Source organism: Urocampus carinirostris, chromosome 10, assembly GCF_059441175.1.
Source record: "Urocampus carinirostris isolate Australia breed hairy pipefish chromosome 10, RoL_Ucar_1.0, whole genome shotgun sequence".
Lineage (NCBI taxonomy): Eukaryota > Metazoa > Chordata > Actinopteri > Syngnathiformes > Syngnathidae > Urocampus > Urocampus carinirostris.
In genome coordinates, this window is record NC_142358.1 from 27,556,152 (window position 1) to 27,581,328 (window position 25,177).

Below are 25,177 nucleotides of genomic sequence, written 5' to 3' on the forward strand. Positions count from 1 at the left end.
TTAAAACTACAGTAAGAATTAGGGTTACATAAAAAATAAATAAAATAACTTGTTTCATATAACTTAAATCAACATTTCACCACCAAAATTAATTTTAGCATCAAGCAATTGACATATTAGCCTCGAAAGGGTACTCGAAGACCACTCTATATGTTTCTCAAAGGCAAAGCAGTTAATGTATGCAATATCATTTGTCATATGTTAACATCTGCATCGACCAGGCGGCAGAGATGAGAAGCTGCATCAATTCTGTCATAGACTTTTTGGACAATTTTACATGATCGAGGTTTTGTTTCTGTCATGGACTTTCTGGACAAATTTTTACATCCTACCTGTTTTTCTTATTAATGTTCGCTATGTTTTGTGTATCATTACCCAATGCAAAATCTATTCCACCCTGGTCATCCTGGAAGAAGGATTACCACTTGTGAGGCCCCACCTCAAGGTTTCTTATTTTCCTCATTCATTTTTGAGTTTTTCCCTTCCCACATGTTGGTTTAAGATCAGGGCATGGTGTAATTGTAACCTGTGCAGTCCTCTGAGACATTGTGTGATTAAGGGCTATTATACAAATGAATGTGACTTCACTTGACTAATATTTAATTTCCTTCTTTAAAATTTTAGGCCAATTTGGGGTTTTCAGGTGCGCCTTATACTCCAGGAAATGCAGTAATGATGAAATGATCTGCATTTATATAGCGCTTTTCAAGTCAATGACTTCCCAAAGCGCTTTACATTGTGCTTCACATTTCCCAATAGCGGCCGTGATCTGTGCAGCCATGTAAGGCGCTAACCTGCTTATTGGGGGTATTGGGGGTTCAGTGTCTTACCCAAGGACACTTCGACATGTAACACGGATAAGCCGGGATTCGAATTGGGATCCCTTAATCCTAAAACGATCGCTCTACGTCCTGAGCTACTGCCGCCCCTGATTGACATGATTCAAATGAGAAAAAATGTTATCTACCGGTGGGACAAAACTATGTTTTACTAGGTTTCAACTTTATTTTATAAAATAAAAAACTAATAGCAGTAAGCAAAAGTGTATTCTATTTTATTTATTTTCTTATTCTCTTCATAGGGCAGTATTAGACTGCTTAATCTATGGTATTTGATATTTGTCCCTGTACTACCCTACGAGGAAAAAATTAGTACACAAAAGAAAAAAGAATAGTAATCTGTTGCCACCTACTGATATGGAGGAATGTTACAGCTACTCGGCTGATCAATGGAAAGCAAAGATAATAAACAATGCCGTGGTTTTTTTACAATTATAAAAATGGGCAATTTTCTTTAGCATGCTACACATGGTCTCACAGTACATCGGTTGAATAACACTTATATAAAACAGTGTTATTTTGGGTCTAAGACAAATTATGACATGATTATTAATTCATGCATGAGTGGAAGCTTTGTTTCGCTGGCAAGTTAGTAACTGCTGTATTGGGAAATGACTCCTTTGGATTATACTTGAACTTAAATAATTGATCAAGGGGAGAGATATGGAGAGACCGCTTGCTGTGAATATGTGAACAGCGTTTCGCTCTTTCAGTTAAGTTTACATTCACCTTACTGCAGTTATCTTTTTTTGTATCTGCCACACCCTTTGCAGGGAAAGTGTCGTTTCGGATACAGCCAAGAAAGAGTGACGTCGCAACGATCTCCACATCACTTTCGTAGATCGCTTGTTTTAACGGTTTCGTTATTCTCATTGGGATGTTTGTTGCCACATTTTTTGGGACTGCTACCAAATGATCCTGGTAGCAAACACCAATACTATTAATATACAACATTTACTTGCCTCTGAAAAAAATAACTGATACTTTTAAAACAAATACTTTTATATTCTAACCTAATGTTTTCCTGAATATTTCATGCATTAAATGGGAATTTACCATCTTTATCATTTCAGATTCCTGGTCGTTAGGCTCCCAAACCTCTAAACCTTAAAAGAGGCTAGTATCGACAATAATACCGCTACCTGATATCTTTACTAGACCGCCCAATTTTGTTTACATGAATTAGTTAAAAAATGATTAAATCCAGCAGGTTTTTAGGCTACACACACAATTGGTATTGAACTGCTCAGCAATTTATGTACTCAACCCATGAAAAAATTTCAAACAAAATGTGTAAAAAAATGAATACATAAAATTTACCCCGTACAAACAAATGAACACATATTCACAAATCATGCAATACTTACATATATGACAAAAGCTATGTATTTATTTTATTTTGTCATTTATTTATTTCAGTTTTTTTCCCGTTGTGTGTGTTTTTAAACACTATGTTATTAATTTTTATTATGTCATTTACTTATCTCATCTCATTAGCCTTACCGCTTATCCTCAGTAGGGTCGCGGGGGGGCTGGAGCCCATCCCAGCAATCATCGGGCAGTGGGCAGGGGACACCCTGAACTGGTTGCCAGCCAATCGCAGGGCACACAGGGACAGACAACTCATTCGCTCATTCACACCTAGGGACAATTTGGACCGGCCAATTCACCTGAAATGCATGTCTTTGGAATGTGGGAGGAAACCGGAGTGCCCGGAGGAAACCCACGCAAGCACAGGGAGAACATACAAACTCCGCACAGAAAGTCTGGAGCTGGATTTGAACCCACGACAGGTTCCCATGACATGAACTGTGCCGCACAAGCGCTAACCACTGCGCCGCCGTGCTGCGTCATTTACTCATTTCAGTTTTTATTCTGTATCGTGGTTTTTTTTCATGTACAATATTTCTTCGTGCATTTTCTCATAACAAAATTTTATACAAATGAGGAAGCGGTCCAGCTGCCTGAGCTTTTCTCCTGTTGGTTGATATTTCACGAACAATTCGGCTAGTAATGTCTTACCTCCACAGCAAGCAGGGCATGGTGCACTTTTCACTTAACCGATACACAACAAAATAAATTTAAAAAATGAAAAAAATCAAAGACATAATGCATCAAAATATAGATAAATTGAATTTTTGTCTTATAAATACGTAGTACGTGATTTATTCATGTGTTAATTTATTTGTAAGGCGTTTATTTGCAGGTATTGATTTATTTGTACTTATGACAGTATTAGTCCTCCATATGCAAGTATTCCTGCTTCACAAGTGTTGCTGTTATGTGTTCTGCTCAAATAGTTTGGCAAAAACGTTGGTCCGTCTTATTCATATTATGCTTGATTTAATTTTTTCATCAAAAATAATGGCTGCAACCTCTGACACAATTGTCAAATCTCAAGAAAAATGATGATGAGTTATTATATTGATTTAGACATTTTTTGAATATTACTCAAGGGGTAATTTTATAGTAAATGATGTGGCCTTCATTTGAAGGACAAATGTTTTTCAAGAGGATGATTGGAAGCAAAAATTAAAAAATAAAAAGACATGCGATAATTACAAAAGACAAATCTTACTAGAGAGCTTCTTTAAAAATAAGGTAGATAAACTTTTAGGGGGGGATTAAAAGACAAATTTAGTTTGAACATTTCATTTTCATTCAATAATGTGTCGGTAATCATCCAAAAATCAAAAAAACTTTCAATTATTTTTTTTAATTCTCAGACCTACATAATTAAACATCGATCCATTATCTGTACCGCTTATCCTCAGTAGGGTCGCTGGAGGTGCTGGAAACCATCCCAGCTATCTTCGGGCAGTGAGCAGGGGACACCCTGAACTGGTTACCAGCCAGTCGCAGGGCACACAGAGACATACTTGCCCATTTACACCTTGGGACAATTTGGACCAGCCAATTAATCTGACATGCATGTTTTTGGAATGTGGGAGGTAACCTGAGTGCCCGGATTAAACCCACACAGGCACGGGGAGAACATGCAAACGCCACACAGAAGAATTTGATCTCATGACCTCGGAACTGTTTCGCAGATTTGCAAACCACTCAGCCGTCGTGCCGCCCATAATTAAACATAATAACCAGAAATGGAAATTCTGAGTAGCTTGAATGTCTTAAAATTACTTCTTCGTTTTTAACTCATCATCAAAGCCGGACCTAATTTAATTCGTAAAAACAAATCCTTATTATTTGATCATTAAACACCTTTCTAATGACTAACAAAGCGATGTTTTGTTGCAGTGGCCGAATGAAATGCTTGTTTATTCCTCCATTACTCGCAGAAAACGGTCACGGTAAGTCAAGTACGTCGCCTCCCCCCACACACCACGTGTTATTTGAGATATTTTTATTCTTAGATTCTATTTATATACTCGTTGAGTGTCTGGGAGCTCTGACAAGATGCCTTTATAAATTCCATGTCAACGCTTTATTAGAGCATGCCAGTAGCTTGGGAAGCTTTGTCATTCCAGATTTGAGACTGACTTTTTTTAAACATGGGTTTCAGCAATGTCACTAAATATAGCAACAAAATTGTAACGAGTGGGGTCAATAATCCACACAATAACTTTTTTTTTTTTTCAGGGGGGGTCACTTTGCCTGGATGTACTCCTTGGTTTTTAAACCTAGAGAAATTTAAGGTTGGGAATAATACTATGATAACCACTGTTGTGTATGTCACTGAAAAACAGTAAGACGGTGCCCTACTTACAAACGAGAGAAAGTTGCTTCACTGCTATATTTTGTATGTTAAAGTTTTATATAGGAATATTTAAGGCTTGTATAAGTAACCTTTATTGTTTGGTACTAAGAAATAAACATTTCATAAAATAATATGCTCTATAAAGATAAAATAAAGTTGAGTTTAACTTCGATGTGCTTCAAGAAGTCCTCCTCTGTAGTAAAAAGTGGCCGAAAAAAAAGCCATCCGACCATTTTCTCAACCGCATCCAGCTTTCTTATTCCACTTTCATTTCAAATGTAACGGCTCGACTCTTCTTTACTCCTTACAACAACCATATTGAATAGATGCACGAGGTATTAAACAATAAAAACGTCAATATTCTGGAGATACAGTATCGAATGTTTACACATGAACTAGGAAGAGGAAGCGGATTTCTTCTTCAGGGTGGATGCTGGGTAACCTCTCACAGCGCCACACGCCTGTAGCGGCGGAAAGAAGCACTACAGTACTTCCCTGTACTCGGTAAAAGGTGCACAAGATACAAAATCTAACTTACAGCTATGTCCGGATATTTTTCGACAGCCCGAAAAAAATGTTCGTATCTACCGTTTTCCGTAAGTCGAATGACCGTAAGTAGGGGAGTGTCTGTAATTAGTTACAGTTGAAAATGCTGGTCTACTAGTGATACCAAGATCCAAGAAGAGATCTGCAGGTTCGAGAGCGTTCTCCATTCAGGCCCCGGTGCTGTAGAATGCTCTTCCCCCTGAGATTCGATCTGCAACTTCAGTGGAAATGTTCAAATCTAAGCTCAAAACACACTTCTATTCTATAGTTCTTACCGCTGCGATCCAGGTTCAATGTCAGTTGCATCCAGTGTTGTGTCAATGCTGAAATAATTCAGTAAAACACTACACGATCCAACTCTGAATTCTATTGTGGGTGAAAAAATTGTGCGTTACACTTGGTATATTAATAAATAAGGCAACTTTTGTCCAAAATAAGGCGGATTTTATTTGTTTCTGTGCAGCTCGGTACCAAATGACCCACGACCCAGTACTGGTCCTGTGCTTGCTAACCTCTGCTTTACAGTATTTCTTACCAAGTAAAGTAATTTCATGAAATTGCAGGAAAGCGTTCCTTTGTAATTAGTCCCAAAACTGATGATAATTACTGTGACACATTTGAAACACTGCAGTATTTCCAACACAGAAAAGAGTATCTCAAGAAAGGAATTACAAGAAACCTCAAATGTTTCATAATCGAGATTAATATCACGTGCCCTTGTTTTCAAGTTACGCCAACACAAAATACATTTGTTGTTGATGTTCACTCGCAGTCTCGTGCGCTCTCAATCCATCCTCGGCTTGTGCCAGTGAAACCGTGTCGCGATTTGGCATGCACGCACACAAATACGCACTCAAAAGCTCGGCGGGCGAATGTAGGTCAGAAGCCATCTGAGGATGGGGCTCAGCTAAAGAGGAAGCCAGACACACGACAGGCAAGGTAACAGAGAAAGACATTACAATGGGATGGAAGCCGGTTTGGAGTCTTATACATTATACACTATGTCACAAAAATGGAAAAGGCTACTAATGTATCCAGAGGGACTAAACAGAAGAAGAAAGGGGGTGGGGCCAAAGCATTTTGCGATGTCTTAGTCCGTCGTGGATTTGTTGGTTAGCTACATTAGCTACATCTGGATTATGGTTTATATGGATTATACAGAAAATAAGCAATCAATTGAGTTTGTAAATTCCATTGTCTCTATGTGGAGTAAAACTAAGTCTCTTAAAAGCCAACATTATTCCGACACTATTGAGGCATATGAAAGACATGAAATTGCAAAACGTCCAGTTAAAACACATCTTGTAAGAAAAAAGTCGCAATAATTATCTTGTGTACAATGATTTTGTTTTATCGTAGTGCTAAAGGGACAGTGTGTATTATTTAGTGCCTCCCAATAGTAAAGAAAAATCCTTCCAAAAAATCGACATTGATTGAAATAATAAGCAGAAATACTACGATTGTGTATATATACTGTATATAAATACCCGTAGGTCAAGAAATTAGTGTTTATTTTACATGAGGCTTACCCGTAGGCAGCCCACATGATCGCCCAGCATCTTGCTGCTGTGGGTACCCCGAAAGACCTTGCATTTAAGTCACTTTGCGTCTCCATAGTTTGTAATCTCCCTTGTGCTTTGTAGCACTCAGTTTCAGTTGGAGAACACAGCACAGCCAGAGTGGTCAAATAATACAAACTCCCTTTAAAGCTTGCTTTTTCTAAAGTTGAGTTTAATAATTATTTTTTAGTAAAATTACAAAACATATTTAAAATATGCCAAAATTATCTAAGGATTGTTTTCTTATTTTAGGAAAAACAAGTACAAACAAGTGGATTAAAAGTTAGATATATCGTAAAAAAAAAAAAAATATTACTTAAAATCTGCTTAATAGGCTGACAAGACAAGAATTTTCCAGCACAAAAATGATTTTTGTTAATTTTATTTAAACCATTATGTCTATTTTATGTCTTATTTTAACCCAGGAGTGTCAAACTCATTCTAGCTGGGGGCCACATGCTAGAAAAAACAATCTCATGGGGCAGGACTAGTAAGTTTCAGAGAAAGAAAGAAAGGAATGAGAGAGATAAAAAGAGAGAGAGAGAACAGGGGAGAAAGAGAGAGAGAAAGAGAAGAAGCTAAGAGAAACATGAAAAGGGAAAAAGCTAAATGGAGAGAGCACAATTGAGGGAGAGGGCACAACAGAGAGAAAGGGAGAAAAAGGAGAGGAAAAGAGAAGGAAAGAGACAGAAAAAGAAAGAAAGAAATGAAGAAGAACGTCAGAGAGAGAAAGATCAAATGAATAAGAATAGCCGTCAGATAACTCCATGTCACAATCACCAAGCCTTAAAAAGTAACAAATTGAGATGTCGAACTTTCACGGAAGAAAGTGGCCAAAAATGTCCATGAATAAAAGGATTAATTAAAGTAACCGGCCAAGGAAATCCATTCAGAGGTAACATGATTACTATTTGAATGTGAATTTGTCTAAGGTATTGGGAAAAACTTTTTTAATCAAAATTCTTTTTCAGCTTCTTTTAAATTGCATGTGGGGCATGCGAATCACAGTAAATATTTTTTTAGCAAAATTATATCATAGAGCTGCTTCATCAAATATGATTTTAAATATCTCACTATTCTTCTAAAAGGACGTTGTGTATTATTTACCTCCTCCTTATGGTAAAAAAGAGAATTTGTCACGCAAATAAAATCAAGTTCTAACTTCTAAATTTGTTATATAATAATAAAAATCCATACTAGTGAAGCATATGAGCGGTTTTCTTCAGAGTTAGAACCAGCAGGCTCAAGGACAGATTCTTCTATCAGGCTGTCAGGACTCTCAGAGAGAGAGAGAGAAAGGAGAGCAAGATGGAAAGGAGAGAGAGAGAGAGAAGGGAGAGCAAGAAGGAAAGGAGAGAAAGAAGGAAAGGAGAGAGAGAAAGGAGAGAGAGAAGGAAAGGAGGGAAGGGAAAGAAAGAAAGAAGGAAAGGAGAGAGAGAAAGAACGAAGGAAAGGAAAGAGAGAAAGAAAGAAGGAAAGGAGAGAGAGAAAGAAAGAAGGAAAGGAAAGCGAGAAAGAAAGAAGGAAAGGAAAGAGAGAAAGAAAGAAGGAAAGAGAGTCAGAAAGTAGACAGAGAGAAAGAGGGAAAGATAAAAAGGAAACTTCCTAGTTCGTGTGCAAACCTATACAGTACTACGTGTACTGTATCTCTAGCGCGCTAAGAAACTTCACATTTTTATTGTTTAACATCTCGTACATCCATTCAATATAATGTAAAGTGTAAAGAAGAGGCGCGCCGGTTCTCTTGAAATGAAAGTGGAATAAGAAAGCTTGATGCGGTTGAGAAAATGGTTAGACCGCTTTTTTTTCCATCCACTTTTTACCACCGAGGAGGAAGTCTTCCAAAAGTAAGTTAAACTTAACTTTATACATCTTTAAAGTCAAGTCATGTTTATTTGTGACGCCCTTAATCACAAGGAGTCAAAGGGCTTCACAGACCACAGAATGTCAGCGCCTAATGTGTAGCTTTGTCTTTCAGTAGTATGCTTTATTATTTAGCCTGCTTTGTAACGTTATAGAGCATATTATTTTATGAAACGTTTATTTTTCAGTTTCAAAACAATACAGGTTACTTATACAATCCCTAAACATACTTATATAAACTTTAAACACACGAAATATAGCACTGAAGCAACTTACGAACAAATTCAACTAACGAACCCTATCTCATCCGTAAATTGGGCAGCGTCTGTAAAATGTATCCTGTGACCATTCCTAAAATATATAAAAGCTCTCACAAACGTCTCCGCTTTCTGGCTGCTCAAGCATGGAGCACGGAGCACGGATACATTTTCACTTTTGTTTGCTCTGCAATCTTATCTTTTCAGTGTACCTGTTCTCGAGGTTTCTCCTTTTGCGCCGGGCCTAAACACCCGCTTGAATAATGGAAGGCCTTTGAAAAAAATGGGTCTTTTTGATTGTATACTGTTTAAGATCAATTTCTTTTGATTTACTGACTCAAAACAACTCAAATGAATGTAAAAGATGCAAGTTGTATAAAAGAAAAAACGCAGGGAGAGTGTGTATAATTTAGCGCCACTTGTTGATAAAAAAACAATGTTGATTTAGATAATAGGGGGAAATACATAAACTATTACATGCATTTTTTTAAATACTTCTATACAAGGTTGGGTAGGGTTACTTTAACTGGATTACTTTCAATTACTTTTGGATTACTCCAATACCAAATATGCTAATAAAAGACAAAAGAAACTGAATATGAATAAAATTACTAAATTTTGTGCAGGCTTGGGGAGTAACGGAATACATGGAACGGCAAAAATGATGTTGGCAAGCTGTTTGGATTTATTTTCATTTTGTTTCTGTCGCATTTTATGTTAGTTTTGCCGGAGATCAAAGAGATCAAAGCCAGGAAGGAAAGCTTACCACGTGTTGTTAGTCATCATTTTATTCATATTTTGTTTCTTTTGTCTTTTATTAGCATATTTGGTATTGGAGTAATCCAAAAGTAATTGAAAGTAACCTTACCCAACCCTGCTTCTATATTGAGAAAGCTGCATTTTTGTTATGAGGTCCATCTAAAGGAAGCTATCTTGCTGCTAGGGGTACCCCCGAATTGTCATGATTGCCGATTCAGGGAAGCTGTGACTGTTCAATTGGCGCCAACAGCCCTGAGAGCTGATTGGCTAAGAGACTCCTTCTAAACCACCGGCTTTCAAGAGGACGCCGTCTGATCGTTGCGACCCTATGCTCCCAGCTAGGCAAGCTCATTCCGTCCGACATTTTTCTTGCCCTGTTTTCTTCTACCTACCCTTTGCCAACCTGTTTCCGGACCTGACTCCGCCCTGTTTTGCCTTCCCGATATCCGACCTGTTTTGCCCCGCTACCTGCCTGACACAGGTTGCCGACCTTGTTTTCGAACTCGATACCGCCCTGCTCTCCCGCCCCGGCTAACGACTAGTATTCCTGCAAGTCTACGATCATCCTCGCTCGACACGGAAGCGCCACTTCCGCGTTTCCCGCCACCTGCTACCCGTGTCCGTCGATCCTCGGAACGTGGAAGCAAGCCCTCCTCTCCCTCTTATCAATAAAACTGAGTAAACGAATGCTACTGGGTCCTGACACTGAATACCAAAAACCTTTTAAAAGTCTGCGCAAAAAAAGAGAAGAAAATTGGTGCGGGTGCGTCACTTTGCGTCTCCGTCATTTGTATTTTTCTTTGCGCTTTTTAGCCCTTAATTTCAGTTGCACGACAAAATACTGCAGCATTTGTGGTCAGATGATACACACTGTCCCTTCCCTTCAAACTGTTGGCCAATTCCGTTTATGGTTTCACATCAGTAGATATGAATAGTTGTTTTCTATGTTATTTTCTACTTTTATTTCTATTTATTTTTTTATTTTCTTATTAAAAGTAAAAATTCCTAGAAAAAGTAATAAAAAAAGATAATGTGAATAAATATTACAAAAGCTAAAGACTGAACTCAAGAAATGTTCAATAGCACGTTTTCTCAGAAACTGATTTGCAAAAATCCGAAAAAAGAAATATTTTTTCTTATGTTGCATTTAATTCATGGGAATTTTAAATTACCGGTATATTAATTTCAGATAAATAGTAAGGCAGCTATTGAGATTTTGATATTGACCAATTGCAAAGGAGATGCTTAGGATGCCAATAATTTATTTTGACTATTATGCACTGTTTACATCTTCGTCACGATCAACCAATAATATCACTGTTCTTTGATTCCACACCCTTTAGGGTAGGTCTGCTTTTGTAACTTCATGGAATTGCAGGCAACAGAAATCTATCAGTGTGGATAAGCCCCCCTCAGGTCCCTTTTCTGAGATTTTATTTTTATTACTATTTATTTTACTTTTATTATATTTTAACTGTTATTTGCCTAAAAACTGCTGTACAAATACATTTGATTGATTGATAATAAAAAAAAGGGCTCAGGGGAGGGCATAAACTACAGGTTAGAATTTCTTATTGAATGGGAATGTCCTCTCCTGTTCTCCTTGCAAGTTTAAAATCAATTTACAGTTGTGGACAAAAGTTTACATACATTTGTGAACAACTGTTGAGTTTCCAGTTATTTCTAAAACTCTGAATTTTCTCCGATAGAGTGATTTGAACAGATTGTTTTGCGTAACAAAGAACTTTCATGAGGTTTGGTTCTTTTATGACTTTATTATGGCTTAACAGAAATAGTGATCAAATCTGCTAGGTCAAAAATATACATACAGCAACACTAATCTCTGGTAACGTGTCCCATGGCCATTTTCACTAGTAGCCATCCACAAGCTTCTGGCAAGCTTCTGGTTGAATCTTGGACCACTCCTCTTGACAGAATTGGTGCATTTCAGTAAAATCTGATGGCTTTCTGACATGGACTTGTTTCCACAAGTTGTCAATGGGGTTTAAGTCAGGACTTTGGAAAGTCCAGTCTAAAACCTTAATTCTAGCCTGATTTAGCCATTCCATTCCAATTTTCGATGTGTGTTTGGGGTCATTGTCCTGTTGTAGAAACCCAAGAGAGACATGACGTTCTTCATAAGTGTATGCAAATTTTTGACCAACACTGTATGTCTTCACTCGTTTTTGAGTGTCTACTGAACCATAAACTGTTCAATACATTTATTGTAGCTGGCAGGGAATAAGTAAAATGGTTCAATGGCAACTACCATTGTGATTAAGATCCCTCAAAAGCTTGGTATAACCACTGACACATAATAATAATAATAATTAATAATAATAATTTCCTTTGTATTGTCATTCTTTGTAACAATGTACACAGAACGAAATGTCGATACACCTGACCCGTTGTAGCGAGCCGATGCAGCCGCAGCCAACAGAGGGCGCCGCCATTTTTTACCAATGTTATAAGTCTTAGGTATGACTTGGTGATGGTACTTGCCCATCTCTAGAGAAAACATATCAAGAGTGGCCTAAATTGCATTTATTTGACCTGTTTTTGAGTTCAGACACCAGATTTTAGTGTTAGGGCAATGCCAGGCCATATTTTGAGGTTTTTGGTACTTGCACAGTTGCTGCAACCTTGGATTTAGAGTAGGAAAGTTTTCCAACATCTGAAATTGAGATGTATCCTTAATCATGACTGAATATTTCATGGTTTGTATCAAGCAACATTGGGTATGTTCCTCAACCTTTTATCTTGATAAACTTGATCCTGATTTAAAGAAACATTAGAAGGACAATGTGTATTATTTGACCCCCAGATGCCACTCTAGTGCGTCGTCCTATTGAAAACAAGTATGGAATGCAAACTGTGTAGACTAAAAGTGACCAAAAAGCATATTTATATGATGATAATTGTGTTTACTACTTCTTCTTTAATGAATATTTTTTATTTTTATTCATACAATAATTTCAAATTCTTTGACATACCGCTTCTTTTTAAAGTAAAGGAAATAGTCACTTTCCATGGTAACTAGTTACTTTTACTATAGAGTAACTCAGTTACTAACTCGGGTACTTTTTGGAAGAAGTAGTGAGTGATTATAACTATTTACTTTTTTAAAGTAACGTGCCCAACACTGGTTTTGACCTTTTAGCCGTCCTCTCCTCCTTCCTTGCTTAATGTTTCACTGTTTTCCACAGAACAGCCTCCAGTTTCTATAGAAACCAGACCTAAGCACTCTCTCTTTCTCTCTCTCACTGTGCAGGAAAATGACAGTTGAATGCTAACCCTACGCCCGCTCCTCATTTCATCCCTCCGCCCAGCTCGTCACCTCTATCTCTGATCCTCTTTTCCTTTTCCTTTGACACACTGATTTTCATTTTTCACCCCCTTTCCTCGCTACATCGTCCGCCTTGCCTGCACGAGCTTAATCCTCGCTCGCTGAGCCTCTGATTGCTGCACATGCAGAACACGGGGTCACTATGAGTTTATGCTCGTATTTACATTGCATGCTGCTGTCACATCTTAGGAATGTGGCTTTGGCCCAACAGAATTCTCATATAGTGCATATGGCTTCTGCGCTAGGGTCTCCTCCATCCGCCACAGCTTGAGAGCCTCCTTGTCGCTAAAGTTTAAGGGGCAACTTTGAAGGTTCTCTTCATAACGTTTCATCAAAGCTGGGATTAAAAGTTTTTTTTTCTTTGCCCCCCTCTTCTGTCTTTTTCATGGTCTTGGCTGTTGGAAGAGTTGAGCTGGAAGATTTAAGCTTATTAGCTTAAAGAACAGGGGAAGGGAGTTTTGAACTGATGTATGGAAGACTTCAAAGATGGCTTAATCTCTCAGTACACATGCCCTATACAGGCTATTTAGACTCTGAAGACATGTTTCTTCTAAAAGACTTCCTCTTGTTAGCCTGGAACAACTCCGGGTTTTATTCTTTCTCGTATGTCTAGACAGATGAGACTTCCCCGTGGAGTAGTTCCCCCATTCTTCAAAGGTGGAATACAAATAATAAATACAACAGGGTGTTCCAAAATGGTTGACCCCGTTCCAAATGCCTATAGCTCAGAAACTACTTGAAGGGTTTCAAAGAATCTAAATACACACAAGGTCAGAAGTTGTTTTGGTTAAATCAACAAAGGAAAGTACAGATAAATGTTGGTTCTATAACACATTTTCATCAATGTGAGACTCTGCACACGTTTAGTCAGTATTCGAGCTCTTGCCAAACTCACGGTCAGCAATGGTCTCTCAGAGCCAGCAAGGCCTTCTCTTCTGGGCTAAAAATATCTGTTAATTATATTGCGTCCATCAATACTTATTAAACAATTCTGAATTCTCTGTCAGCTTCATTTCATTGCTTCTCCCTGGTTGCAATGCTTCCATATTTAAGCATTTAACCAATCATAATACAGCCATTAGTTTTTGCAAGACGCAGACATCGACCCGGTGGCGTTTTCAGTTCTGCTGGCTCTGAGGCATAACATCAATGTGGATATAGAGCGGTTGGTTTAGCCAATCGGTTGACGAGTTGGTGTCTGAGCGCCTGCAATCAAGATTCGGGTAACGTCACAGATTTCACAAACTCTGATTTGGCAGGGGGCAGTAATCCACCAAAGCGATTGCACCAACAGCAGTTAAACTTGAAGAAACTGAGATGCTCAAGGAAACTGTACTGTTGTGTTAGTTTATTAAAGAAAGATTGAACAATTCTGAGGCAAGCAAGCCTTTGAAAAAAGTTTTGTCCACCATTTTCAAGTTAAAGTAAAGATCGTAAGCCCAAGGCGAAGCCCGACTTGAACGGAATTTCAAGTCTTTGAGCCTAAAATGTCAATCATTAAGCTCTGATTGGGCGGAGCTTCTCTCAAGTTTACCTTTTTTTTAATTATGGACCCGTCATTGTTCCTCTTTGTTGATCTTTAACTTGGATTTTGTTACTAAAAACAGACTTTATGTGTCACGCGACGCACGGCCCTTCACGCCCCCCGCCACCTCCCCCTCTCACGCTGTCTCCATTGCTGGCTCCTTTTGTCCATCATCTTATATGATTATATCGCCCACCCATAGTTGGCTGTTTGATGTCTTTAGTCGGGAAAGTGTAAAATGGGGAAGAAAACAGCCCCAAAAAGGTTCAATTGTTTGAAAAAACGCTGAGAAAAGTGTGTGTGGGCGTATAGTGGTTGCATTGGCCGTAGTGTGTGTGGCATCTGGCCACCTTTGATGGCCTGCTTGGTTGCATGCCTCAAAAGACTTTCTTTTGCAAGAAAAGTGTTTGTGCTGGAGGGAAAGGGAAACATTATAGGAAGACGGAGGGAAGCAGTGAAGTGTGAAGTCTGTGCATCTTTCTCCCACTGTCTTTCATCACTCTAAGAAGCCTATTATGTCTGAAGCAAGTGGCAGAACAAGCAGACGTTTGCTCACTCCCTCTCCCGCTTTCTTAATATAGGAAGTTGGTTCCCACAGGCCGAACAATACGTTAGCCAAGCGGAGCAGCATTGTCTGAGGGGAGGATTTGCTCAACCTGAAACTACACAGACTTTAGAGGAGCTACTTAGGCAAAGGCACCCTGTCGTCCACAGCGGGGTACCACCATTATGGCTTCGACAGGACCAAAGTCCGGGAGACGAACCAAAAGTCCACATCACGCGTTAAGAAGAATCGCTTTAAACCTCAGATTAGTTACAATTTGGCTGACATAAACGGCTATATTGTTGGAGGCAAGGTCATAATATTAACAACCTCCTAAAGCATCAAACAGTATTTGCTTTACTTGAGAACATTTTGGTTTCGTGGTTTAAATGTTGAACTTGTTGATTGACACATTGGAAAGATTATTTTCAGATATAAACTTAAAAGGACAGTGTTTATCATTTAACCAAAGGCCGGCAGTTGCCCAGGAGGTAAAGTGGTCGACTTGGGTTCAAAAGGTCGCAGGTTCGAGTGTTATATGTTGAAGTGTCCTTGGGCAAGACACTGAATCCCTAATGCCCCCGGTTGCATGGCTGATGCTGCTATAGGTAATCTGAGTGTGTGGGAATGGGTAAATGTGAAGCACATTGTAAAGCGCTTTGGGAGGTCTTCATTGCCTTGAAAAGCACTATATAAATGCAGACCATTTTAAATTTAAATTTGACCACTGTAATTTGCCATATGTGGAACTAGAAATGAGTGCTAAAATCACAAGGAAGAGGAGTGATGAGAAAGCACCATTTTATTTCTAAATTTTGGCTTAATTCAAGTAAAATATGTCTCTTTTGACTTTCCCTTTAAGTCAAGTCAAGTCATGTTTATTTGTATAGCCCTTAATCACAAAGAGTCTGAAACGGCTGCACATAACAAAGACTATTGCAAGTACAGACTATTATGACACCATCCCCTCATCTAAAACCTACAGAGGCCACATAATCCACATGTTATCTACACAAAATATAGGTTATTCATATGCTATGGATTAGAAGTGTGTTTTAAGCTTAGATTTAAACATTTCCACTGAGGTTGCAGATCGAATCTCAAGGGGAAGAGCATTCCACAGCACCAGGGCCCGGATGGAGAACACTCTCGAACATGCAGATCTCTTCTTGGCTCTTGAGATTGATTGTAGATGAGCGTTTTCATAGCGAAGGGCCCGGACCGGAACATAGGGGGAAATTAAATCGAAAGATAGGAGAGAGCATGACCATGCTAGCTTCATGGGCCAGAAGAACAGAAACATTAGTTAGAGAAAAGTTGTTGTCTACCATACATATTCTTGACCAAATAGCACGTATATTAGTAGATTTTTCAAACTTTCAAACTGACATTTATCAGGTCTAGTTTTATGGAAAATGCTATTCGTACTCACTTTTCTCCATTTTCTGTACACCAGTGATGTGCAGCCAGGGGAGGCTGTAAGGCTGTGCCTCACCTGTCATCATCCATCCACCCATCCATTTTCTGCACCGCTTATCCTCACAAGGATCGCGCGGGTTCCCATCCATCTTCAAGCAGTGGGCAGGGGACACCCCGAAATGGTTGCCAGCCAGTCGCAGGGCACACAGAGACAGACAACTCACTCTCTTATTCATACCTAGGGACAATTTGGACCAGCCAATAAACCTGACATGCATGTTTTTGGAATGTGAGAGGAAACCAGAGTGCCCGAAGGAAACCTACGCAGGCACGGGGAGAACATGCAAGCTCCTGCGGTAGGTGAATTTGGGACTGCGCGCTAACCACCCAGCCGCCGTGCCGCCCACCTGTCATCAGGGAAATTTACAATTAAAAATATATTAAATGATTATCATAATATTCAGTGTTAAAGTTTTTTCCCATATAAAAATAACATAGCAAAATTACATTTCACCGAAAAAATGTTTGGTAAGAACCTTAACAATGATGAATGAATCCTTATTTTAGAGAACCAAAATCTTCCAAGGGTTTCAGTCCATGACATGCAGTCATGGGGGGCAGGTGAGTCTGCGCATTACCTGTCATCGTGGAAATATACAATTAAAAATAAATTAAATGGTTATTTTTGTTCAGTGTAAATGTTCTCTCTCATTTAACTTCACATATTTTGGGACTTTCTTTTTCCATATCACTGAATTTTCACATTATATTCTGAATATTATAAATACAATTACAGACACTCCCCTTACTTACTTCGACTTACGTAAAACGGTTGATCTGAAAAAAATTTCGGGATGTCGAAAAATATCCGGATATTAATGTAAGTTAGATTTTGAACTGTGTGCAACTTTTTCCCAAATACAGGACATTACTGTTGTGCTTCTTTCCGCCTCTACCTGCGTGTGGTGGCGCTGGGAAAGGTCACTCAGCATCCACCCCGAAGAAGAAATCGGGCATCTACTTCCTAGTTCATGTGTAAACATACAGTACTACGTGTACTGCATCTCCAGCGCGAACTTTGACGTTTTTATTGTTTAATATCTCGTGCATCCATTCAATGTGGTTGGTTTAAAGTGTAAAGATGAGGTGAGACGTTTCTTTTGAAATGAAAGTGGAATAAGAAAGCTTGATGCGGTTGAGAAAATAGTCAATGTTTTTTTTCAGCCACTTTTTACGGAGGAGGACCTCTTGAAGCGCATCTTCCAAAAGTAAGTTAAACTTAACTTTATTCATCTTTCTAGAGCATATTGTTTTATGAAATCTTTATTTTTTAGGATAAAAAAAAACAGGTTACTTATACAAGCCTTAAACATACTTATATAAACCTTCAACATACAAAATTTAGCACTGAGACAACTTACGAACAAATTCAACTTACGAACGATCATCGTGAGTTGGGCAGCGTCTGAAGTATGCAACCTATTACGCTGCTGAGCATCTGCAGATGCAGAGTAAGGCACGCAATTCTCTTGCTTCACGGCAGAGGGCGATAGTGACAGCTAGTCAACTCATCCGTAATTGTTTTTCTTGTTGGAGGATTACATATCTATTGATGCTTTTATACAAAAGCAGCAACGTGTAGAATTAATTTATGAGTTAAGGGAAGACAGTAAAACGTGTTTTTCCTATGCTACTGTTTACATCTTGCTTTATTGCTCTGCTAATCAAATTATGAATACGATAGAGGTTCATTTATTGGCTAATATGATTGTGCCTCACCTGAAATGATCAAATCACTGCAGCACACAAACTAGGAATAAAACAACAAGATGGTTTTAGAAAGTCACCGAGTTGTTTTAATCCACACTCCAAAAATTGCAAACCTTTTAGTGAATTTTTTTTCGGCTATGCTGTGGTTGAAAAAATATAGAAAGAAAAAAAAATAACGGCTAAATGCAGTGTAGGTGTTGCTGCTCTGACAAAAGGACTTCAGAATCGGCCAATTATGAAGAAAAAAATCTCTTCGTCCTTTGATTCCTCCCACCTTTTTTGATCTAGCTTTTGATTTTTTTTTTTTTATTTCATCTTCAAGAGGCTAGCTTCAACAGCAGTGAGCAAGGTATGTGACTCTATTGAGTGCCTCAAGCAGGGGGTCTCGTCCCGCCTCTTGGCCCAAATGACCCCTCAGCTAGATCCGCCTCGCCCACACTTCAAGTGCGGGCCAAGCCAAGAGTGAATGACCATGACTTAGAGGTCTGTGGGGGGCCGTGGCCCCCAACATCTGTTTCGCTATGCTTGGGCTAACTGTTTCGGAGAGGAACCTGAAACTTGATCACAATTTTGTAATATTTATTTACCGTAACTGAGAACACAAACTGGAAAAAGGATGTCTTGCGGCTATCTCAAAACAAATGGTTTACAATAATAATAATGGATAATTTTCAAGGAAAGTCTATCCCAACCTATACTTTTTTTCATGGTTTTATTTCAGACAAATAGGGAAGTCAGTGACATATTTAAAAGCATTCCCAAATTCTTAAAAATGCAAAACGTGAAGAAATTGTACATGGGTTTTGCATAAAATCTATAATTATAGTATTATACAATTATTTTCCTCGATAACACATGTTGGCAACAGCATGTCGTGTCTTCAACCTGAGTGATGACATCATCGAAGAAACACCAGCACCCTAGCAAGCCAGTAGCCATATTGTTTTACATGTTAATAAATCAAAGAGGTTCCGAGTGTTTCCCAGGAATTTTCTTACTTCTCCAGAATGACTAGCGGACAGCCAAAAGGCGGTGTTATTGAAAACAAACAACTCACTTGTCCAAATTGCTCCGTAAATGCGGCATGGTCCGACACCCGATATTGTTTTCTTCATATTAGTGTAACGGGTGTAATAATAACTTTTGTTTTATTGAAATTCCTGCTGAAATATGTGTATAGTTTTTGGTAAGTGTCCTGCAATGACGAGTCCAACAGTGCCATCTGCTGATATGGGTTAGGGTTTGTTTTGGCTTTTGACATGTGACCGGAAGGCGGGTTTTGTTGGCAGTGTACAGAGCGAGCTGCCAAGGGTAAGACAAATCTTTTGGTGCTCCACAAAATAAGTTAATTTTAAACATTATAACCACAGCTGACAAATCTCTGAACATGCACAGTAATGTGGTTGATGTTGTCAAGCTGTTTGGATTTATTTTCATTTTGTTTCTGTTGTGCTAAAATGTTAATTCCCCTCATAGAGATCAAAGCCAGCAGAGAAGCTAATGTGACTCATTTCATCTGCAGGTAAATTGCATCCGTTTTTATACTCATTATTGTTCTATTCTTTCTTATTTCTATTTTCTCATATATATAAAAAGGATGATGTTGGTTAAAATTCAGACTAAAGAAAAATATGTTGAATTCATTGTAAACTTTAAAAAACCACTAGACAATCTCTTGTTAAAAGTATCTTGTTAAAATGGATGTAAAATGTATTGTGATATTCTAAAATGTCTCATCTCATCTCATTAGCTGCACCGCTTGTCCTCAGTAGGGTCGCGGGGGTGCTGGAGCCCATCCCAGCAATCATCGGGCAGTGGGCAGGGGACACCCTGAACTGGTTGCCAGCCAATCGCAGATTCTAAAATTTATTTCATGTAAATTGAATAGAAAGCTCTTTGATATGCTTATGGGCGGTCTACCAGCTCAGTAGCCTAGATGGTAGTGTGCCCGCTTTGAGACTGGGAGGTCGCTGGTTCGCGCCTCGACCGAGACATACCTAATTGGTATAATGGCGGCGCCCTCTGGCTGCGGCTGCATCGACTCGCTACAACGGGTCAGATGTATCGACATTTCGTTCTGTGTACATTGTTACAAAGAATGACAATACAAAGGAAATTATTATTATTATTATTATTATTACAGGGCGAGCTGCCAACGAAATCAAAGAGATCAAAGCCAGCAGAGAAGCTAATGTTGTGACTCATTTCATCTGCAGAAACTGTAATAAAAACCTCATCATCCAGGCCAGCGTGCAAAGGGTCATTACTGAGTTGTTCACACAAGTATGCCTCATTTGCAAATCAATGGTGAGAAAAAAATCCAGGCAGTTGGCAAAAATACTACAAAAATATTGCAAATTTATTACAACATTACTACAAAACTAAATATCAAAGTTAGAACTCCAAGACAGGGACCTTATTTATTATGGTGTCCTTATTCTGATAAGAAAAAATACTATAGAAATACTACGAAAATACTACTGCAGTAATGTTATGATACAAAAATACTATTAAAGAAATGTTACAACAGAAATACTACAAAAAATAAACTACCATAATAGTAAAAAATATGAAAGAAATACTACAAAGACACTAGTATGGAAATACTTCTACAGAAAGACTTAAAACACATTAGAGTAATACTACTATACAAAATCACTGTTACATAAATATTACGACAGTAAAACTATCAAATACTGCTACATAAATATTACAACAGAAATACTATAAAAGTACTAAAGATGTGCTACAAAAATATTATCTGGAAATACCACAAAAAACACTGGAGAAATACTACAAAACAAAAAACAATGGTAAGATAAAGGGCAATCAGACAAATAGGGGCTAACTGGAAGGGGAAAAAAAACACAGGGAGCTAACCGGGACCGATTATCAAAAGGCGGTTGCAGGCTCCGCCGAAAAAGGCAAGGCTGGTCTGACTATAAAACGCGGAGTGAGCAGCTAAGCTACTGGGAACCAATAACGAAAAGCAGCAACTGCTATGGGGATAACTGCAAGGTCAGTCAGGAAGAAACCAAGAGACATGACGAAACCAGTGCTAACGCCATGCTAGCTGGGCAGACAAAGTAGTGGGCATGCAACAAACGCCAACCGGGAGCAAGCAAAACAGCTAAGCCCTAGGCAGTCCCGACGCTAACAGGAGATAACAAGAAAAAAATTTACCAACAACAACACACGCAGCAAGAAACCAAAGTGAAAAGCCCAATTCGCCTACCTCCAAACAGAAATGAGCGGAGACACTGTTTCGAAACTAAAACCATTATTTGTGATTAGCGTTCCACTTACTCTAAAACTACCTTTCCCCAAATATAGAAAACAGGAGAATATTTTGTTTAACGCATATTTTACAAACGTAATATGCCATGTTTAGACTATTTGGGACCCATAAAACAAGATTGTTAGTGAATACTTCCCTTTTAAAATCGTTTTCTAACAAAATCAGAATGTTTCAATTGAAATACTTGTTTTACCTTATTTTTCAACTTTTTTTCTAACTCATTTATTTTGGCCCGAACACTGATGTTTTTGGAACATGAGGCGACGTAGAAAGCACGTAGAAAATAACTGATTTAAATGAAAGCTGTGTAATATTTGACTACTTGATGTCACTGCATTGTGTGGTGCTACAAAGCATATGGAAGAATACAAACTATAGAGGTATAAAGTGACCAAATCACACCATTTTTCTTCTCAATTTTTTGCCAAGCCTTTCACAACGTTTTCATTTTTCGAGGTACCCTTACCAGCAAAATGGTGGACCGTTATGTCAGCTTCCTGTAGGTAAATATCTATATATTTATGTCATGATTACCGATGTGAATCACCTGTGCCCGCTCCTTCGGCGAAAACTGCCTCGGACTCTGATTGGCTCCCAATCAGTACTTGTACCCAATCCTGTCCGTCCCTTTTTGTCAGTCCGTCCGCGAACCTCAGTTAACACTAGGCAAGCCTTTTTCGACCCTGACTCCCACCTGTCCCATTTTTTGCTCCTGTCTGTCCCCTGGCTTCGAACCGTTTTTGATCCTGACCACGTCTACTCTCCCGTCCCGGCTTTCGACCTCTTTTTGTCCCCGACCACGTCTACTCTCCTTTCCTGGTTTACGACTCGTTTCAGACCACGACCACGTTTTTGCTCTCCTGTCCCGGCTACTGACCCGTTTTTCCGTTCACACGGCCACGGAAGATCCACTTCCGCGTTCAGAGCGACCTGCTTTCCGCGTCCACCAATCACCGAAACGTGGGCGCAACCTTTTCCCTTTCTTCCAATAAAACTTGTGAGAAACGCAACGCAAGTGGGTCCTGTCTCCGTTCTGTTCTTGACAATTTAGATAAAATAAATATAAATTTCTTGACCATAATTTAAAAACAAATGCTCATATATATGATAGTTTTAACACAGCAGAAAAAAAAGCGAGGTAGTTAATGCGAAATAACGTCTTTCTTGTTACCCAATCTATTGATATTTTAAACAGCCAATCAGCAAATTAGCACGCCATTCAAACACTCAATATTAAGTTTAAGTGTGAGCAATGATTAGCAGTTTTTTTCAAGTATGCATGCATATTATGCAGAATTACAGGTAGATTTATTTAGCAGTCAAGAATGTTCAGAATTAATAAATTGATATCGTAAATAATGATTGCATGCGACGAACCACAATAAATTCGTGCACTTCGAGAACAACGGCTTCAAATTGCCGAACATTCACCGAAGCTTTGTGGGGTAACGTCTTTCTCATAAACAACTCGCTTTCTCCTGGATTCAATTCCCCTCCTCTCACCGAGTTTTCTTTACCAGAGGGAGGTTGGCTCTCCTGCAGTTCTGCAGCTGCTTCCTCATCATTTGTCAAGGGGTCGGCTAAAGCCCCATTATTCGTCCGCGGGAGGGCCTCATTCAGACTGGCATGCGGGCTCGCACGTGAAACGCAGCTCGCTCACACAATCGGGCGCCGCTAACAGTAAGAATGAATGACATCTCTTGCAAATTCCACCATCCACGCGTGATTTGTAAGATTTGCAGGTGGATCTCTAAAGCTTGGAATACTCAAACACTGAGTTCATTAAATACTAATCGCTTGTTTTCTGTGGGGTTGCGACCGATAGTAACCTGCGAAGGAGAAGTATTGTGTCTATGAAATACTCTCTTATACATTGAAACCAAAGAACAAACCTATATACAACCCCACTCATTTGCTTAACAAATAAATGTTCTGTACTTAGTCACATTTTATGTTTTACTAATAACTACTATACTGTCAAATTATAATCTTAAAAATCAAGTCAAGCCATGTTCATTTGTGACGCCCTTACAAATTATTGCAAACCAGGACTATTATGACACCATCCCCTGATCTAAAACCTACATGAGGGCAAGGAAAAAGTCAAAAACCTAAACATAAGGAAAATGAAGAAACCTTGAGAAGGGACCGTACGTGAGATAATACCCCTTCCAGGATGACAAGGCGGCAATGGATGTTGCATTAACAAACAATAACAAAAAAATATAGAAAAATTAAAATATACTATAACAAAGGATGACTAGGGTTGCAACGGATGTAGCATTAACAAACAAAACATAGATATTGTCAACATGAAATATAGGTCATTCATAATCTTTAGAATATACAGGAAGTGTGTTTTAAGCCTAGATTTAAACAATTCCACTGAGGTTGCAGATCTAATCCCAGAGGGCAGAGCATTTGACAGCACCGGACCCGAATGGATAATGCACTTGAACCTGCAGATCTCTTCTTGGCTCTTGGGATAGCTTGTAACCCAGCATTATCAGAGCAAAGGCTACGGACAGGAACATAGCGGGAAATGAAATCTGGGAGATACGAGGGAGCAAATCTATGCATGATTTTTTACAATACCAACAGAACCTTCAAATCACATCTTAAGCTAACAGGGAGCCAATGTAGGTTAGCTAAAATCGGGGTAATGCGATCAAACTTTCTTGTCTTGGTTAAAAGCCTCGCTGCACTATTCAGGACATTCTCACTTTTTTACTTCAGATGATAATTTATCTCAATTTTTTAAATTTCTTTTATATTTTTTAAAGAAAGAAAACTTTTACAGTCAAATTACTCTTTTGTTTTTAGAAATGTATTTCCCCCCGTTTTTTCTGAAAATTTTACTGTATTTTTCAATACTTTCGTCTGGACACTGTAAAATAATTCAATGGTTAATAAATTACTAGTATCCACTTTGAGAATTACTGAACACATAAGAGCCAATAAGAATGAATCAGATTCAGATCTACTTTATCGAATCGATGAAGAGTGTGTACAAATACCATATTCATTCGTGTATAACACACTATTTTTGTATCTACAAATAACTCAAAGTTTAGATGTGCGTTATAAACAAGGTTTTATAGTACTATATTACCGTATTTGCGCAAAGATTGATCAGTCGAAAAATATCGCTGACTACAATCGCATAACATTGATTGCAGGGTTGGGTAGGGTTACTTTAACTTGATTACTTTCAATTACTTTTGGATTACTCCAATACCAAATATGCTATTAAAAGACAAAAGAAACTAAATATGAATAAAATTACTAAATTTTGTGCAGGCTTGGGGGGTAACACAACACATGGAACGGAAAAAATGACGTTGGCAAGCTGTTTGGATTTATTTTCATTTTGTTTCTGTCGCATTTTATGTTACTTTTGCCAGAGATCAAAGAGATCAAAGCCAGGAGAGAAAGCTTACTACGTGTTGTGAGTCATCATTTTATTCATATTTAGTTTCTTTTGTCTTTTATTAGCATATTTGATATTGGAGTAATCCAAAAGTAATTGAAAATAATCAAGTTAAAGTAAACCTACCCAACCCTGATTGATTGCACCGGAAATCAAACCCCAGGTCGAAGCAGTGAGAGAGACGAATCCTAACCACTACACCACAAGTGATATGGTTCACATAAGAAAAGGCATTAGATTTGATCTCGTTATTGCACTATTTTTATTCACAGTACCAGAAATAATGTTAGAGAATGAATCAAAA

General features: G+C 38.5%; 1 protein-coding gene across 1 annotated transcript in view; it reads left to right on the forward strand.

The window, feature by feature from the left end:
* The window catches only part of LOC148358572 (uncharacterized), a 59,458-nt gene extending 42,578 nt beyond the window's left edge, over nt 1-16,880 (forward strand). Inside the window, exon 4 of the mRNA XM_088346443.1 lies at nt 16,413-16,880. Within this exon, the coding sequence (XP_088202569.1) occupies nt 16,413-16,617 (205 nt within the window). The 3' untranslated portion in view covers nt 16,618-16,880. The remainder of the gene's footprint in view (nt 1-16,412) is intronic.
* The last annotated feature ends 8,297 nt before the right edge of the window (nt 16,881-25,177 follow it).